Source organism: Culicoides brevitarsis, chromosome 2 (assembly GCF_036172545.1).
Source record: "Culicoides brevitarsis isolate CSIRO-B50_1 chromosome 2, AGI_CSIRO_Cbre_v1, whole genome shotgun sequence".
Classification (NCBI taxonomy): domain Eukaryota; kingdom Metazoa; phylum Arthropoda; class Insecta; order Diptera; family Ceratopogonidae; genus Culicoides; species Culicoides brevitarsis.
The window spans coordinates 13,164,336-13,177,938 of NC_087086.1; the positions used below are offsets into that span (position 1 = coordinate 13,164,336).

Genomic DNA, 13,603 nt, shown 5'->3' on the forward strand with positions numbered 1-13,603 from the left:
TCGCATTTTCGTGGGCGGAATGAGTCGCGAAACGACAGAAGAGGATCTCCTGCGGTACTTTGCGGCCTATGGGAACGTAAAATCGGCAAAAATCATCACAGACATCAACACGAATGCCTCCAAAGGCTACGGTTTCGTGACTTTTGGTTCGGAGGAAGAAGCGTTGCGCCTGCAAAAGTTCGGGGGAATCGCAATTTTGCATAATCGGAAGTTGAATATCGGACCAGCGATCAAGCGGAATGTTGCAATAGCGCCAGAAGCGAATGTCTCGACGACAGGAACGACAAATTCGGTTGCGCCGAACCCGATTTCGTCGAATACGATGCAAAAACCGAGCGAGATGTACAATCAGATGGCCTTGGCGGCAGCTGCCAGTTACTCGAATGGACTTTTTCCGGGCTTGTCGTTGGATCCGACGTCAGCTGCGATGCTGTATCAGCCGTTTTATGGATTTCCCTTCTCTTACTTTTATCCCGGATCGCCGGCAGTGCCTTTCCAGTTCCCACACTGAAGACCCGCGTTAAAAATAGATGCGATGAGTGAAACTCTATCGCGTCGTCATAATCATATCAGTTTAATTTCCTTGTACTTTGTGCGTATCTGATCGAAATATATAGAAAAAAAATGCTTGTCTGCGATGTTCTTTCTCTCCGTTCGACCATCTGATGAATAATAAATGAGTAATAAATTGCCTTATGGGTAATCTATCATCATCATAAAATCGATGCGAGTATTATTGCAACGCAGAGCAGAGCAAGTGAGTCTAGCATCAGCAACGGATTGATGAATACAAAAACTAATTAAATGATGGAATGTGGTTTAATCGTCGCGCACTGCTCCTCGTTGCCTCTTTCTTTCTTTCGAAACAATATTTTTTCCCTCTTTTTCGATGATGGTTACAGTACAGTTATTTTTTTTCTACAAGAAACGATGAAATGTTGTCTGATCGAAGCTCAGAGCCGACTTTTTGGGGCATGAAAAGAAATTTAAAATAGCATCGGGAGTTATTTTACGATTATTTCTTGAAAATTTCTTCATAAGAAAACTAAAAAAAAAATAAAAAAGTTTAAATTTTTATCATTTTTTCTCGAAATTTCATGAAAAATAAGCCTAAGAAGTCTAAATTCATTTTTTTTAAAATAAATTTTGGAACAAATTTATTAAATATTAACTAAAAAAATAAAATTTGTTAAGTACGAAAATTGTTTTTAGTCAAAAATAAGCAAAAATTTATTTTCGGGCTAACATTTGCTCAAAATTTTCAAAAAATCTCTTAAAATTTCTAAAAAATATTCAAAAAATTAAACGAATTAGAATTTATTATTTTTTTTATTATTTATTTTTATCTAAAAATTTAATCTTTTTAATTAAAAAAAATAAATTAAATGAGAAAAAAAAATATAAAAAACTGTTTGTTATAAAAATATTTTTTTTTAATTCGAAATAAACTTAAAAAAAAATTAAAAAAATTTAATAAAAATTAAAATTTGAAGAAAATTTTTGTAAATTTTGAACAAAAAAAATATTATTGAATTTTGAAAAATGATTTTTTGCTTATCTGAGATTTTATGATTTAATTTTTATTTAATTTTATGATTAAATCTTTGAACAAAAAAAAAATAATAAATAAATTAAAATAAAATAAAAAAAAATAAAATATAAAAAAGTCATATAATTTTATATTTTGATAATGTTCATTATTTTTTTTTTATTTTTTTTTTAATCCATAATTTTTCATAAATTTTAATTAGATAATAATTTTATTAATAATTTCCAAAATTCGTTCAAATCATTAAAATTTTTTTATAAATATTTAAAATTCAATTGTTAATTTTTTTTAATAAAAAGTTTGAAATTGAAAAAAAAAATTCTAATAATTTTTTAAAAAATTTTATTGAAAAAAATAAAATTTTACCTCAACAAGTTAAAAAAAAGCCCTCTCCTACCCATCACTGCCTTGATATCAATGTATTTTATTATAATCACATCAATTATTATAATTTTACAAAATAATGTAATCGCTTTTAATTCATTTGTACACCTCAGGTAAAACGCATGATTTAAATCTAACCGGTGAAATTTTAATAGAAAAATGTTTCGATCACATTATTTACTGTTAGATTAAGCGATTTTTCATGAAAAAAAAATTTCCATGCGACATACCTCATAAATTAGTGTTGCTTCGACCTACAATTTGCCCGCAATTTGTCTCATTTTTCAAAAAGTAATTGAGTGCCTCATTAAAAATCACTTAATTTCGAGCAGATCTCATCCGTTTAGAAACTGCTTTCATCGGTTTCAGTCTCTTTTTGATGGATCATCGTCAATGATGAGAAAAATTTTACTTTTTTTAACGTCGTTTCTCGTATCCGAAGCAGTAAAAGTCGGAGTTGGTATCATTTTTGATTAATTTATTAATTAATTTCTCATTAATTTTATTTTTAGAAAAGCAAATATTTCAAACTTGAGCTTGTTTCGTCATGCCAAACAGATCTCGGCGATCCACTGATCGATTTTTCGAACGTTTCTGCCGCCATTCAAGGTCAAGTAATGCATCTCAATGGAAAAATCGTTGTACTTAATGAACTTCGTGCTCCGCTATGGACGGAACTTTTTATGACGCGCTGTAATCAAGCCATTGCGGACCGTTGTGAGCACTTTAATAACTTCACGGTGACGGATTTTTGCGAAATTATGCACGATAATGCGATTTTCGGGGAGAATTTCATCGAAAAATTCGTTCCAGAGGTCTCGTGTCCCGTTAAGCCGGGCGTTTATGACATCAAAGGAGCTTCGGTGCCGTTAAAAAGTGTCATTGGACTCCCGTTGGAGGGTTTCCGATGGATTTGGAAGACAACTTTTTTCCATTTGGAGGACTTGGGTGACGATGAGTACGACAAAGAGTTCTTGGGATGCATTTCGATGCAATTGCGAGTCATGGTTTCGAGCGTAAGAGGCAGAGGAAAGACAAAAATGCTCGATCCGCGCGTTATTTGAGGCAAAAAAAGAGTGAATAACAGCAAAAAATAGATAAAAAGCAATCTTGGCGTTATCGCGTCCCTCTTTAACTTACCTCTTAAAAGCTTGTCTTGACTTGACGTGTTTGTAGTGTGCATGAAATGAAAGATTTTTTTTTATTTTGTCATAATTTATTCCTTTTTTTTCTATATAATATTTATTATTATGAAATTTTATATAAAAGAGAGAGAGGAAAAACTTTTTTAATCAATTTTATTACCTTTTTTATTTTTATCTCTGTACACAAAACTGTTTCTTCTATCCTAGCAGTTGCTAATTATTATTTTCACATTAAAACCAGTATCGTAATTATTAAATACAGTGCAACAACGGATAGCAGCAACAACAACATCGATCAATTTTTTGTTCGTTTCTGCTGTTTTTGCTTCATTGGAAGTGGAAAAGTTTTATATTTACAAAAAAAAAAAGAATAAGGCCGTTTCAAATAAAATTCAACAATAATGTCTAAAATTTTTAAAAATTAACAACATTTAATTTAAAATTAAATGGTGAAGAAAAAATATTTTTGAAAAAGAGATTTTCAATAAATTTTCTATCGAATTTTTTTTAATAAAAAAAATATTTATTAAAATTAGAATAAAAAAAAATTAAAAAATATTTTTTATAAAAATAAAAAAAAAATAATTAAAAAATAAAATAAAAAAAAAATTAAAAAATAATTAAATAAAAAAATTAATTAAAAGTTAAAGGAAAAAAAAATGATGAATAAAAAATATTTTTCAAGAAATTGAAAAAAAAATTAAATTATTAAAAAAAATTATAAATTAAACTTAAAAAAAATATTTATCAAAATCATAATAAAAAATTCAAAATTCTTTTTTTTTTAAATAAAAAAAATATAAAAATATTTTCCATTTATTTTTAAAAATTTAGAAATTTTTTTTGGTCAAATTTTGGTAATTTTTTTTTTGTTTTTGTCTTTTTTTTTGTTATTTTTCGATTCAAAAACTGACATTATTACTAAATTTAATTTAAAACGGCCTAAGGTTTTTTTTTCTAAAAAAAATTTACAATTAAAAATTATTTTTAAATAAATCACAATCGTTTGAGCTTCTATTTATTCCATTTTTTTCGACGCATTTTTTTTTGTCAACTCAAAATTCAAAATTAAATCACTCAAAAATAAATTTTGTTATTCTATTCAATTAAAAAATAAAAATTTTATAAATTATTTAAAAAATTAGCTAAGGATTCGCCGCTCCGCCTTTCGATATCTGCATGTGTGCCAACACCAAAATGTCTTTTTTCTCTTTGGGAAATCTCAGTTCGCGTCCCGCGAGTCGCGCAGTCTCAAGTTCTCGTTCGGCGCATGCCAGTTCGCGACCCACGCTTCCGGGCTGTTCGTGATCTCGCGCAATCCAGTCGAGTGCCATCTGCGTTCGCATGTCGTCGTCCAGTGACCGGTTCGAGTAGTGCGCCACGACTTCTTGGCGCGAGCATTGACGTTCGCGCATCGCTTTTAGCGAACCGTTCCAATGGAGCAGCTGGAAAACTGTCATGAGTTCTTGGAATTCGAGCATTGTGCGACCTTTGTTGGATTCTAGCATAAATCTGAAAGGCGAAAAAATGTCTTTAGAGATGATGAAAGTGAGAAATTTTTTTGGGAAATGTTACCTAAAAGCACCGATTCCTGTGTCAGGTCCGCCGTCTTCGTCGTCTTGGGGCTGTATGGATTCGGGTTTGAAGGAAGATCGGGCTTCGGCGACGGCTTTTTCGATGAAATCGTCGCTAATTCGTCGGGATGGGTGTTCGTTGAAGACGGAGTTCATGAGGGCAATTTTGGCAGCACTTCGACGAGCTTCCGCTTTTGTCGGGCAGTTCTATAAAAAATATAAAAAATGATAAATTTAATAAAATTTTTCGAAATTAATATTTTTCAAATTATATTTATTTTTTTTTTTTTAATACAATTAAAAATATTTTAATTTTGATTTAAATTTTATATTTAATTGATTAATTTATAAAAATTAATTATTTTTTAAATAACAAAAACTTTGTAAAAATTAAAAAAAAATTATTTAATTTTATTAGAATTACTTTGAGAAATTTATCATAATTTAAGAAATTTCTTTAAAACCAATCAAAAATAGAAAAATAAAAAAAATAAATAAATAAAATAAAAAAATTCAAAATTCAAAATTTTTTAAAAAATTTATTTTTTATTAAATAATTTCTCAATTTAACTTTAATTATTTTAATTAAATAATTATTTTAAAAATTAAATTAACTAATTTAATTAAAATTTTTAATTTATTTTAAAAAAATCAAAAATCTGTCGAATTATTTGTCAAAACTATTTAAAAAAATTTTAACTTTTAAATTTTTTTAAAATTTAATTATTTACCTAATTTTTTTTTTATTAAATTTAATTTAAATTTATTTTTATTTATTAAAAAAAAAATTTGTCGACAAAAATCATTTACAAAAAATTTTAATTTTTTATGAATTAGAATTTTTTCAAAGCATTTTTTAAAATTTAAAAAAAAAAGTTTTGTCTATTTTTATTATGGTAAAAAATCAAGATTTTTAGTAAATTTTTCATATTTTAAGTTTTTGAACTAAATTTTTCTTAGTTCTAATAAATTTTACTATAAAACTTATCAAAAATCAAAAAATATTCAAAAATAATCTAAAAATTTCTTAGACTAAAAAAACTAACTTTTCAGCTCCTTAAAAACTTTTTTTCAGTTTTTAAAATTTTTCTTTAAAAAAAATCCTCACCTGAAAACTTCCAAAGCAACTTCCGCCGGGCAGCGTCACAAAACACACATATGGCTGAGATGTCGATGGTACCGACTCATAAATGACTAACGCTCCATTTTTCAGGTCTGCTCCTCTTTCCTGTTTCATTTGCCAAAATTCTTGCAAAGCTTCCACGACATTCACTGAAAAAAAAAAACAAAAAAAAAATCGAAATGTTAAAAATAAGTTAAAGGTTAAATAACATTTACTTTTATTCGAACATTTATTCAAATTTTTAAAACCATTGATTGAGCCATTAAAAACGATTAACTTTTTATTTTTTTTTTTGTATTTTTTGAATCAATATGGAAATCTCACACAAAAAAATCTTTAATTTTATTACACTTTTATTATAATAAAATTATCGAATTTATCATTTCATTTCTTTCCTCATTCGTACAGAAAAAAGCGATAAAATGTCATAAAACCGAACAATTTACATCAATTCGTCGGAATCGAACAGAAGCTAAATTGGTTTGCTCTTTACATGACATTTCATGACATTTTTATTTAAAAAGAGAGAAAAAAAAAGATTATTTGTTCCTAGAAATATTTAATAACTGTCACTTTATTTTTTTTATAAAAACATTTTTTTCCGTTCATTCATTTTATTTTATTATTATCGGGAAAAATGGACGACAGTTCTGATGAATGAATTATTTTTTACCTTCTTTTTTTTATTTTTAGACCTGAGAGAAATGTCTGAGAAACGAGAATAACTGTTCTCGATATTATTAAAAGTACTTAGAGGTGAAAAAAAAGAAAAAAAAAGATGAAGAGAAAAATAAATGCATATAAAATATGTGTCGCTTTTGAGAATGGAGATAAGGGGAAATGATTTATTGCGACAACATTTTGTCTAGAGAGGTGGATGGTGTCGTTCTTGTCGTTTCTTTCGTCGTTTCAAGTAAGTGGCTACTCATATCGGTGTCGGATTTTATTGAATGAATATTTAAAACACGAAACACTTTTGATACGAGACAAAAAAAAAGAGGAATCCTCGATGATTGAGATGTCAGTTGTTGCTTCGTCGTCTTTTTTTTTCGGGTTCGTCGCTTGTTGTCTTTTGTTTCGAACCAAATCGTGTCACGTCGCGCGCGAGAATTAATTGAAAACAAGATTCGCCACTAATGCGAATGGGAGACAAGCACATGCGTAGGTGAAACGTGATGATTTATTTCAAATTTCATTTACATCAACTTTAGATTCGTTCTACATTCCGTTTCTTCGAGCTGTCTCATTACTTCACCTTGTTACGCTCTTTAACTTTTTTTTTCTTCTTTCTCTAATAGACTTGGATGGATGAGTAAGCGAAAAAAAATTATTAATATTTTTTTTTATTTTTTTGAAATAAAAAGAAAAAAATTAACAGCTGGGAGTCAAATTAGTTCGAAACGCATGAATGTGGATTAATTTTTAATATTTGTTCAAAAAATACGAAGAAGCGACATCATCGACGAAGGATAGATAAGAAGAGAAAAAAAATATTTAAATAAAAAAAAAAAAATGAAGAGAAGACAAAAGGAATATTAATTCAGTCGTTGGAAGTTGGTAAATATTGAAATGAAATGTGTTGAAAAGATCAACACCAAATATTTATCTTCTTTAATTGATAAATCAAAGGAAATCGGGAGACCTCCATGAAATTTTTTACTGTTTTTGTATGAAGTTCAGTAGCGTGAGTTTTGACAATTTGTTATGGTTTTAGGATAAAAACAGAAGTGAGGTAGCTGATGTTTAGATTTGTCATGTCGAATGTGATTTTTTGTTGTTTAAATTTTTTTTTAAATTTATTGCTTAAAAATGCATAAAATTTACTTTATTGTCATTATTATTTATTTTACTTTAAATTTAAAATAAGTTTATTTTTTTTTAATATTTAAATTTAAATGAAATGAAATTAAAAAAAAATAAAATTAACTTTTATTTATTTTTAGAAAATTTAAATAAAATAAAAATTAAAAAATATTTTAATTAAATAAATTAATTAATTAAATTAAATTAAAATAAATTATTTAATTTTTTGTGATAATTAAATTTTTAAATATTAATATTTTATTATTAAATTTTTAAAATTAATAATTATATTTATTATAAATTTTTGTGAAAAAAATATAATATTAATATTTTAATTAATTTCTACATAATTTTGGACTTTATTTTTATTTAAAAGACATAAATTTTCTAAAAAAAAATAAATTCAAAATAAAGTGATTTTTAATTAATCTGTTCATAATTTAGAGCTTTATATTTATTCAAAAAACATAAATTTTCTAAAAAAAATGAATTCAAAATAAATATTTTTAAATTAATAGTTTTTTCTATTTTTGTTTATTCGTTCATTTTATGATACTAAAGCAGAGTTTTTTGTTTTAAAAAATTATGAATTCTAAATAAAATTCTGAATAATTTAAATATAAAAAAAATAAATTTTATTTAAATTTTTAAAATTTATTTAAATTTATTTTAATTATTATTTGTTTAAAATTTAATATTAAAATTTTTATTTTGTTAAAAAAAATTAACACATTAATTTAAAAATTAAAAAAAATATTTTAAATATTATAAAAAAAATTATAACATTTGAAAAAAAAATAAATATATGACAACAATATAATTAAAAAAATTACTTTTATTTATTTTTTTAATTAATTAATTTTTTATCAAATTTTTTCTAAATTTTTGTAAATTTTTTGATAATTTTTTTAAAAAAATATTCTTCAATTGTTCACAAAAAATTTTCTAATTTACGAAAAATTCAAAAAAATGCATTTTGTATTGTCTAAATAAATTTATTTTGAATATTTTTTATTTTATTAATTTCTTATATTTTATTTAATTAATTTTTTAATTAGATTTTTTTAATCAAAAATAATATTCTTGAAATTTTTATTTATTAAAAAAATACAAAAAAAAAAAAATCTTTGAAAAATAATTCACTTCAATCAAAATCGCATCAAAAGCAACATCCTGTGCGATAACCGCAGCCTCTTCCTGCTAAAATTACTTTTTGATTAATATTTTCTCCTCTTTTGCACACAACAACACTCTTGCCTTCTCCTTTTTCACTGACGAAAAAGAGAAAAAAACAAAAACCTACCGAAAAACTAACTGCCTGTCCGATTCTATTAGCGATTAATCCCGAATCCCATTAAAAACTAATAAAAAAGTATCGAAAATTGCGTGCAACCACGTCATAATTTTCGGTAAACGATACAATCGATACTTCTTCATCATCCCAAAAGCATAAAAAAGCAAAAAAAAAAGAAGCAATGAAATTCAATAGTCTTGTGAGAGAAGAGAAAACTGTCACTGCAACTAAATTTTCGGAGTTTAATCAAGCATTCTACCGACGATGACGACGAAAAAAGCGAAAGAACACGCATGCAACGAGATTTAATCAGCAGAAAAAAAAGTTATATAAATAAATAAAAATAATAACAATGCTCGAGACGCGACGACGAACGACGGTCGATCGTGAAATATGCGCCTTTGGGCAACGAAACAATCATCGGAACGTGTACGGCGCGCAACTTAATGGCAGAGAAAAAACAGGTGCTCGTTGCAATTTTACATCAGATAATAAAATTGAATACAAATAACTTGAATGCCTAGTCAAGACTAGCGGGAAAACGTTACTTTCGATTTCGATGCTTTTGTGTCGGTTTCGCTGATGATAAGCCGCTCTCGTAATTGGGTGATGATTGTGACCTGAAGGATTTTTTTTGTTTGAGGACTTTTTTATTTATTTATAGAGCAATTTAAGAAAATAAAAAAAAATCGTGACCGTCTCTTTTATGACTTAATAACGGAGAACAATTTATCAAAACACGGAACGGAAGAAGATTGTATAATTTTTCTCCTCTTCCCATGTTCAAGCGGCGGCATAATTTATCGCATAAGTCTTTTCCTCTCATTTGAGCAAACATAAAAAAAATAAAAAAAAACCAAATCTCGAAATAATAATGTAATAAAAATCTTGAACAATTTTGAACATGTTCTCGTAGATCGTTTATTTTTTCGTTGTTTGTTGGTTTTTTTAGTGTTTGTTTGTAAGTGTGTTGTAACAACAGCACTACATGTTACTAGTAGAACAGTTGCTGTTCACACCTAGAAACTTGCCAACAATATTTTTTTCCGTGTTTTCAAAGTATTTTATGTGTTTTTATGTGGTTGAAAGGAAGAAAAATGTACTGCGAGAACGGAAAAAATCTGCCGATTTATCGCAGTTTGGTGCGATGGGAATTTGGAACAGTGATCGGCTTTAATTGTTTTTAATAAATTATTTAAATTAATTTTTTAAAAATAATTTTAGATTTTTTAAAAATATTTTAATCGTTAAAGTCATGTTTTGTATAAAAAAATAAAAAATTAAATTTTATTTAAAAATTCTCGACGAAATTTAGCTTAAATTTAATTAATATTTAATATTTTTTTTTATTAAATTGAATATTTTAATAAATAATATTTAATTTAATATCGTTCATTATTTTAAAATTTATCAAAAAATCATCAAATAAATTTTTATGTTTGTGTTTCAATTATTCATTATTAAAAAAAAAATTAAAAAATTAAAAAATTAAAAAAAAAGAAATATTAAATAAAAATTATAAAAATTCATGAAAGCCTTAAAATAAATAACAAAATTTTTTTTTCAAAAATTGAATTAATTGAATTTAATCTAATTTAGAATTTTTATTTACCTAATAATCAAATTAAATTTAAATTTATTTGTTTAAGTATAAATTTATTTTTTCTAATTATTTTTTAAAAATATTTTTGTATTTGTTCTCGATTTTTTTTAAATTTATTTATTTTTCCTGAAAAATAATATTTAAAATTTAAAAATAAATTATTTTATAAAAATTAATTTTTTTAAAAATTCATATTTTTTAATTAAAATAAATTAAAAATAAAATTAGATTAATTTTTAAATTATAATACTAAACAAATAATAATAAACAAATAATATTAAATCTAAAAAAATTATAATTTTCAAACTAATTTAATTTAAGTATTTTTTTAAAAATGTTCGAAATAAAATTTAAACGTACTAATTTAAACGCTTCAACTAATTTTATTCAAAAAATTTTTTTTTTAATTTTGAAAAAATAAAAAATTTCCTTAAAAAGTTCTCACAAAATTTAAAAATTAAAAAAAAACTATAAATTGAAAAAATAATTTTATTTGGAAAAAATAATTTTTTTTCAAGCCGACTCCCATAAATTCCGCGAATGTTATAAATGTTTATTTCTCAAATTTTTATATATTATTAAAATCGGTACATAATAAAAGATCTACAAATCAGATATCATTTATTTTAGTTAGCAACTTATAGAGTGCGAGTATTTTTTTTTATTTTAGATAAATATTAAATACACACATAATGCAATATTTTTTGCATCTCCGTATTTTTTCATCAACATATGAAAATACTCGCATACGCGAAAAAAAAATTACAGAAAAATATGTTTCATAAATTTATTGCTGCTGATAATAAAACAAGACAGAAAGTATTTTTTTTTTGTGAATGTGCATAAAACTTGTATCTGTGGCGATAAAAGTGAGAATCTGTGTTTTCCTCCTACTTGGTTAGTTAGCTCTTTTTTTTCGTGAGAGACAAACACCAGAGTCTTGTCGAGATCGGAAAATTGATGACCCGGCGATTAGAGTCATAGCGTGATGTTTCATGTGGACCGTTTCTAATTGCTGACACTGTAACTTCGTCGTAATTATAGATTATCAGAGAGAAAGAATTTTTTTTACACCAAAGATAAGACAACGCACGGCAGAGAGAGAGAGAAAGACAGAAACGGAGAAGAAGACAAATCCTCTGATTACAAATGACAAATGATGCTAGTGAAACCCTTCTAACACACCTTATTATAAATCACTTAGACGTCGTTGTTTTGCGATGCACTCACAACCTGCGCAACTGATGCCCAGTGGGATAAAAATGCTTAATTTAAGGTTTTGGGGGTTAAAAATAAATTTCTTAAAAATTTAATAGGAAATTTATAAAAAAAATTAGAAAAAAAATTAAAATTAAATGAAATTAAAAATATAAGAAAATAAATTTTTTTAAAAAAAATTATAAATTGGGAAAAAAAAATGGAAAAAAATATTGATAATTTTTTATTAAAAAAAATTAAATTGTGTGCTTTGAAAAAAAAATTTTAAAATTTTAGGAAAAAAAAAATTCAAGAAAAAATTAAAAAATTTTTTAACGACTTTTTTGAAACTTAAAAATTTTTGGCAAATTTCAAACTTTATTTTTTTTTTAATTTTTTCTATAAAAATTAGTCTAATTTAAATAAAAAAAAAAAAAAAAAATTAAAAATTATGTTTTAAGGTTAAAAAAAACTAAAATTAATTATTCCCTCCTTGAAAAAAATTAGGTGGGTGGACATAAAATTGCACTTGCCTTAAGTTAAAAAAAAAATAAAAAATTAAAAAAAAAAATTAAAATTTAAAAAAAAAATTTAAAAAATCAAAACTGCAAAAAAAATTAAATTAAAAAAATAAGAAATAATTTTAAATAATTAAATTAAATTAAAAAATTAAATTAAAATAAAAGAAATAAAAAAATTAATTAAATATAAATTGTTAAAATATAAAAAAATATTAAAAATTTTTAAAAAATCTAAAAAAATAAAATATTAAAAAATTGTCTTAAAAATATACAAAGGAAAAGCTTTATTTTTAAACCCCCAAAGGCCTTAAAAAATCCATATCATACCACAGGGCACCTACTACCAGTTTTGTGTGAATCAGCAACGAAGATAGGTATGTTAGACAATTTGTCTCTCTTATTATTACTACTGCATTTTTCTTCGTATATTTTTACCCATTTGTCTATTTTTGCATGAAAACACGCGAGAAAATGTGTCGCGCACGCATCCAAGCTCACCCAAATGACACATGTGACAAAAACACAAAGGTAACGGAGTATCATCATCATTAAATTAATTTAATAAGAAAAAAAATTGCGTAAATAAAATTCAATCGATGCTTACCACCATAATCCGAGTCGTCATATAACGAGGGAAGCTGTGATAGTGCCCACAGCGATTCCTCTGGATATACCATCATCTTGTACGTTTTTTTTTCGTGTGTCTTTCTCGCCCTTTTGTATAAAGTACAACAAACACTTTATCAGTTCTTACACTTTTTTGTCTCTCTCTCGCTCTTTTTTGTACTTTTTTTTATTATTTGCAAGAAGTCAAGTTTTTTTTTCTTGTTTTGTTTGATTATTACTCGTGTATTTATTTCTTTTCATGCGATTTTGCATTCAGTAAAGGAGATGCAGAAAAATGCATGAAGCATGACGGACGATGATCTTATATAGAATAAGAATGCCTCCTGCATGAACTTAATTAATTAATCATGTTATGTATTTATTTGTGGAATATTATGTTTGAGTGAATGCAAATTTTTTTCTTCTTTCTTGACATTTTCTGACCTTTTTTAGTGTGTGATTGGATTACTAGTTAGTTGGAGGAATTTTTAAATGCCGAAGCTTTAGTAAAATTTTTAAATATTTTTTTAAAAGTTTTCTTATTTTATTTTTTTATATTTAAAAAATTTTTATTGAATTATTATTAAATTTTTATTTTATTTTTTTTTTATTATTTTTTAAATTTGATAAAAAAAAAATTAATTTTTTAAAAATTATTTAATTTTTTTTTAGCATTCGAATATTTAAGAAATTTTTAATTTTTGAAAAGTAAAATGTCAACAAAATATTTTTTATTGAATTTTTTAAATTTATTTTTAATAAAAATTTTAAAAATTAAAAAAATTTAAAAATAATTTTTTTTAT

The 13,603-nt window shown here is 24.9% G+C and overlaps 1 protein-coding gene across 1 annotated transcript; it reads right to left on the bottom strand.

Moving 5' to 3' along the window:
• Positions 1 to 4,223: 4,223 nt before the first annotated feature.
• LOC134828526 (protein limb expression 1 homolog) lies at positions 4,224 to 12,873 on the bottom strand. Its single transcript, XM_063841506.1, has 4 exons — positions 12,798 to 12,873; positions 5,761 to 5,924; positions 4,654 to 4,859; positions 4,224 to 4,590 (listed from the first exon to the last, which is right to left on the bottom strand). The coding sequence occupies exons 1-4, from the start codon at positions 12,871 to 12,873 to the stop codon at positions 4,224 to 4,226; spliced, it is 813 nt and encodes a 270-aa protein (XP_063697576.1).
• Positions 12,874 to 13,603: the final 730 nt, after the last annotated feature.